Source organism: Aptenodytes forsteri, unplaced genomic scaffold (genome assembly GCF_000699145.1).
Source record: "Aptenodytes forsteri isolate BGI_AS27 unplaced genomic scaffold, ASM69914v1 Scaffold95, whole genome shotgun sequence".
Lineage (NCBI taxonomy): Eukaryota > Metazoa > Chordata > Aves > Sphenisciformes > Spheniscidae > Aptenodytes > Aptenodytes forsteri.
Window position 1 is genome coordinate 1,133,059 of NW_008794624.1, and position 5,474 is coordinate 1,138,532.

General features: G+C 61.6%; 1 protein-coding gene across 1 annotated transcript; it reads left to right on the plus strand.

The window, feature by feature from the left end:
- Window positions 1-332: 332 nt before the first annotated feature.
- Window positions 333-5,258, plus strand: METTL13 (methyltransferase like 13). Its single transcript, XM_009273297.1, has 7 exons — window positions 333-1,077; window positions 1,822-2,021; window positions 2,637-2,832; window positions 3,085-3,228; window positions 3,423-3,635; window positions 4,015-4,146; window positions 4,858-5,258. The coding sequence occupies exons 1-7, from the start codon at window positions 372-374 to the stop codon at window positions 5,130-5,132; spliced, it is 1,866 nt and encodes a 621-aa protein (XP_009271572.1). The 5' UTR covers window positions 333-371; the 3' UTR covers window positions 5,133-5,258.
- The last annotated feature ends 216 nt before the right edge of the window (window positions 5,259-5,474 follow it).

A 5,474-nucleotide genomic window follows, 5' to 3' on the forward strand; every position in this document is an offset into this window, starting at 1 on the left:
CCGCCGTTCTGCGCTGACGCAGACGATGCGAAGCCCCCGGTGCGCCGTAGCAAGAGAACAGGAGAGACCCACGAGTTACCCTGGGACGGGGAGCTCCGGGGGTTAAAACATCCACATCATCCCCGAAAGAGATGCAACAGATGCATCGCTTCTGTGCCCATGTGACTTTTCTATACTTATCTTAGGGCCCCGGAGAGTGGGTTTGCAGGTGCTGCGGGTGTGGTTTTCACAGAAGGCTCGCGGCTGTGGCTGATATTTGCTCGTAAAATGCTTTGGGGCACGTTTCCAGGGCGTTCTCGCCATCATGCTGCTCTTGTACCGCTCCCCAGGTTCTGGTGGTGGGCTGCGGGAACTCGGAGCTGAGCGAGCAGATGTACGATGTGGGGATGTGCGAGGACATCGTGAACATTGACATCAGCGACGCAGTGATCCGTCAGATGCAAGAGCGGAGCGGGAGCAAGCGGCCGAAGATGAGCTACCTGCTGATGGACGTGCTTCAGATGGACTTCCCTGACGCCCACTTCCAGGTGGTCCTGGACAAAGGCACGCTGGATGCCGTCCTCACGGACGAAGAGGAGGCCACTCTAGCCAAGGTGGACAAGATGTTTGCCGAGATCAGCCGGGTCCTGCAGGTAGGAGGGCGCTACTTCTGCGTCTCCTTGGCTCAAACCCATGTCCTGAAGAAAGCGGTGAAATACTTCTCCCAGGAAGGCTGGGTTGTGCGTGTCCATCAGGTGGCTGGCAGCGGGGACAAGCAGCAGTTTGTCCTACCAGTCTTCGTCTACGTCATGACAAAGTTCAGGAAGATCCCTGGCTCAGCACCGCAGATCTTGGAGATCTGCCCCGAGGAGCAGGACAAGCCGATGCGGGTGGAGAGCGTGGAGCGGCTGGTGGCGGCAGTGAAGGACAGGCAGCATTACGCCCTGCTCTGCAGCCAGCTGAGCAAAACCCCCTGCGGGGAGCAGGTTTCCCTGGATCTGTGTGACAAAGAGAGCGGGAGGCCTCGCTACACGCTGCATGTGGTTGACAGCCCCTCGGTAAAACCTTCCCGGGACAATCACTTTGCCATCTTCATCAGTGAGTACCGCCTCTCCTGCCTGCAATGAGACGGTGCTCTGGCCAGGAGCTGCAAAATGGCCAGCAGTCCTGGCCCTGCTGAAATCAGGGCTGGAGAGGGAAGTAACCCACCTGTGCGGGGTTTGGTTGATGTTTTAGTCCTAGCTTTGCGGTGGGACATGTGTTTGCCTGATGGTGCAAGCAGCGATCTGGCACAGAGCTTGCTGGCTGAGCGGATGCCCATCTGGCAGCAGAGGGACACTGCCTGCTCTGCCTCCAAGGTGGTGATTCCTGCCTTGGTGCTGGTGACAGCCACCATAGCATGTCGCTGCGTAAAGCCAGAGTGCAGCGGACGCAACTGGAAAGGCGTCTGGTCTGCGTGGGCGTCCTGACTTGCCAGGGCCAGGTGGCTCGGGGCTGCGCTTCGCTTTTGCGCTTGCACCTTGAGGACACATGTCAGGCTCTGGCAGCAGCACTGTTCCCTCCCTGCGCGCCTGCAAAGCTGGGGCTTAGCACAGCCTGGAGACGGGTTGTGAGGCTGTTGGACACCCCCTTCTTATGAGGCGTGGCTTTTCCAGCCTCCTGCATGAGCCTGCCCAAAATGGGGAAGGTCCTGGCTCTCTTGATGGTTGCAGAGCATGGGTCTAGGCATGCAGTGGTACCTCCTCATGATGTCTTGCCATTTCCTGCGGCTCCTCTCTTGGAGGCCGGGGTGGTCACTCGGGGACCAAGACTGTCCTAGGCTGATGGCAGCCCCTTCTGCAGTCCCGCAGGGCAGAGAAACCGAGTGGCTCTTTGGGATGGAGGAAGGGCGGAGGCAGCTGGCCACCAGCGCGGGCTTCGGGCGCCTGGTCACTGTGGCCCTGCACAGAGAGCAGCACTACGAGGGCATGGCTGGCATCCAGGCGGAGCTGTCAGGGAAGGTGATGGAGCTGGCCCCGCCGGGCCTCCCTGCCCGGCAGCAGGTGAGCCCCACTGCCCGGCCCCCTCACTTGGCTTCCCCAAAACTGGGGCCAGGCTGGCTCTCCGCCAGCAGCAAGTTCCCTCTTCTCCAAGGGAGACAAAGCTGCAATGTGTGAGCTGGCTGCCTTGGTGGGGAGGAGACTGGCCTCAGGTGTAGCTTCTCTTGGTTTTCCCTCCAGCTGGCTGCCTTTGCTTGGAGGCAGGATTTGAGGTGCATGTGTGGCAGGATTCAGTGTGAACTCCTTGCCCTCCAAAACCCAGCATTCCAAGAAAATCAGGCATCCCGAAACCCTGAGAGCATCCAGCCCCTTCTTAATCCTGGCTTTAACTTCTCCTGTCCCTTCTGTTTCGTTCTTCCTGCCCCAACTTCCCAAATCTGAGCTCTTGCAAGAAGTCATGGGGTGTTTGCTCCCTGTACCCCAACACGTGTATGGGAGGGAAGCTGGTCTCCCATGCGCTGGTCCCCAGCTCCCCTGTGGCTGCCTACAGCGTATCCTGCTGCTCCTGCACTGTGTCCGCTTTGTCCTGGCTGTTTAGCCGTGGTCAGGATAGCGGGAATGCTGAGGTCTGTTCCTGTGGCCTTTTCTTCCTCACACCAGTCCCTGTCCTCCCTGCAGGTGCCCTTCCTGTCCGTGGGAGGGGACATCGGGGTGCGGACAGTGCGGCACCGTGACACCAGCCCCCTGAGTGGGGAGTACGTCGTGGAGGACGTGAAGGGGGATGGCACCTGCTACTTCCGCCGCCTCGTCTTCCTCTGTAACAGGAACGTGGTGCAGTCGGAGGCTCGGCTCCTGGCCCGCACGCCTCTCGCAGGTATGTGGGGCAGGTGAGGCAGCCAGGAAGGGGCAGGGGCCAAGGGTGACTTTTTGGTGTGGCAGAGAGTGAGATCGATACAGGAGGAAGATAAAAGTTCTGCTGGGACCTGCCTGCCTTGTCCCAGGGCAGCTATGGGAGTGTTTTTATACTCCGCTGCTTGCCTTGTGGGTGGGACAGGCTCTTGGGGGTCCCCAGAAAGCACCCCTGTCTCCCACCATGCCTTACCAGCCGATGCCTCCTGATGTTCAGGCCAGAAGAAACGGAGGAAGGACAAGAAGAAACCTGGCCCCGCTGAGCCACCTGCAGCCATTGACAAGAGCTACCTGTGTTGCGAGCACCACAAGGCCATGGTCGCGGGGCTCTGCCTGCTGGGGGGCCCCGACCCCGTCCCAGGTAGCGAGGCCGGCAGTGGGAGGCTGTGCCAGGGGCAGCTGTGCATGTGTCTGCATGCCGCAGCTCCTTGGGGAAGGGCTTTCCTGGCCAAGGTGCCTCATGCACCCTTCCCGAAGCGGTTTGGGGCTGGCGGGTGGGACGAGCAGTGGGAGTGTGGCCATCCTGGTGGCTCATTGGGTGCTCTCCATTGGCAGGAGCCCTGCTGGCGGTGCTGGTGGTGGGACTCGGTGGGGGCAGCCTGCCCCTCTTTGTCCACGACTACTTCTCGCAGGCCCACGTGGCCGTGGTGGAGATTGACCCCTCCATGCTGGAGGTGGCCACGCGCTGGTTCGGCTTCTCCCAGGGCGACCGGATGCGGGTGCACATCTCTGATGGCCTGGACTACGTGGCCAAGCTGGCAGCTGAAGGTACCATCTTGCAGAGCATCCCAGGTGCCCCATCGAGCCCAGCGGGTGACATGCTGGGGACGAGAGTCCTGGGCTGCTTTCACCCTCTGCTTCCCATCCTGCCCATCTCCTGCCACGTGTCATGAGCTCCAGCCTTGCCAAGTCTCTGCAGTTCACAGGCCTGTCCTTACCAACGTGTGCAGGGGACCTTAGATTTGCTGCCTCCCCCAGCACCGAGGGCTGCTGCCATGGGTTTCCTTTGGAAAGAGAAACCCCAGGAGAGAGAAGCAGCCATAACATGGCAGAGGGGATGTCTTGACCACCCCATTCGTTGCCTCCCCACCGTGCATGGCTCATCTCTGTCCCATGGCATAACAAGTCTCTGCGCTCCCTCCTGCAGCCCCAGCCCAGTACGACGCCATCATGTTTGATGTGGACAGCAAAGACCTCACGGTGGGGATGAGCTGCCCGCCCCCAGCCTTCGTGGAAAAGCCCTTTCTGCAGAAAGTTAAAACCATCCTCAAGCCAGAAGGTAGGAGGGGAGATCCGGCTGTGTCCCTGTGGCCAGGTTGGCCGGTCCTGTGCGGGGTTTGAGTAATGGGGCTCTGCCACTGTTTCTCATCCTGGAGAATAGCGGCTGGGGGGGGGATTGCTGTGTGGCATCTGCCGCTCCTGGCAGGTCCTGGATCCGGGTGTTTCAGCCAGGATTGCTGTGTGGCATCTGCCGCTCCTGGCAGGTCCTGGATCCGGGTGTGGCGTTGTGACGGCAGGGAGCAGGGTGGAGCGGGTGGCCTGTGGCCTTGCTGGGTCAGGCAGGCTGAGTCATCCTGGGGGGCCAAGAAAGGTTGCAGGAAGGTGTGGCATCCGCCGCTCCTGGCAGGTCCTGGATCCGGGTGTTTCAGTGGGCGTTGTGACGGCAGGGAGCAGGGTGGAGCGGGTGGCCTGCAGTGCTGCTGGGTCAGGCAGGCTGAGTCATCCTGGGGGGCCAAGAAAGGTTGCAGGAAGGCAGAGGGTGTAGGTGGTACCTGGGAACAGATTGTGTGGCCACCCACGACCTGCGTGGTGGCAGGGACGTGGAGCTGGGCCAAGGGCACCAGGGGGGATGCCGGTACTCCTTGTGCTTCCGCGGGGAAGACGTTTGCACCAGGGTGGCACCGATTCAGCTGCATTCCAAGAGGGAGGCGGGGAGCAGGGCAGTGTACGTGGGCTGGTCTGAAGTCCCATCCCTCTCACCCTGCTGCAGGAGTCTTCGTGCTCAACTTGGTGTGCCGCGACACCCAGCTGAAAGAGTCTGTCCTGGCGACCCTCAGGGAGGTCTTCCCGCTGCTCTATGCACGCTGCATTGAAGGGGAGGTCAACGAGATCCTGTTCTGCCAGCCCAGCCCCGAGGGCCGTCAGGACCCCACAGAGCTGGGGGCACGTGCCCAGGCACTGGAGGGGGCCCTGCGGCAGCCTGGGCGCCCCTGGGACAGCTCGTACGTGCTGGCAGACATGCTGCAGGCTGTCAAGATCCTCTGAGAGGGGCTCCGATGCCACTTGAACGAGGGAGGTCCTCGCGTGGATGCTGTGGCCCCGCAGTGGAGGGGTGCCCATGGCTGGGACTGCTGCCCCTGGGGGGCCGGTTCTGGCCTGGGTCTGCCTGAAGGATGGGACTGGCACGGGGAGGCACTCCCTGCAATGTGGCTCCCTGGGAAGGGGTCCAGGACCATGGAGGGCTGTGCAGCCCGAGGGGCAGCGTTGCGGTGGTGAGGGGAGGAAGGTGCTGTGGGACTGGCAGGACTGTGGGTTTGGGTCGGTCCCCCTTGCTTTCCCGTTGCGGGAAAAATGTCCTTCCGACCATCCCCTTCCCCTCCAGCACGG

What these genes read in the sequence shown, in the direction of transcription:
- METTL13 (XM_009273297.1), top strand. Translation starts at nt 372, where the DNA reads ATGTACGATGTGGGGATGTGCGAGGACATCGTGAACATTGACATCAGC. An exon ending in GGCCCGCACGCCTCTCGCAG is followed by an intron (nt 2,833 to 3,084) that starts GTATGTGGGGCA and finishes CCTGATGTTCAG; the next exon opens with GCCAGAAGAAACGGAGGAAG. An exon ending in GGGCCCCGACCCCGTCCCAG is followed by an intron (nt 3,229 to 3,422) that starts GTAGCGAGGCCG and finishes CTCCATTGGCAG; the next exon opens with GAGCCCTGCTGGCGGTGCTG.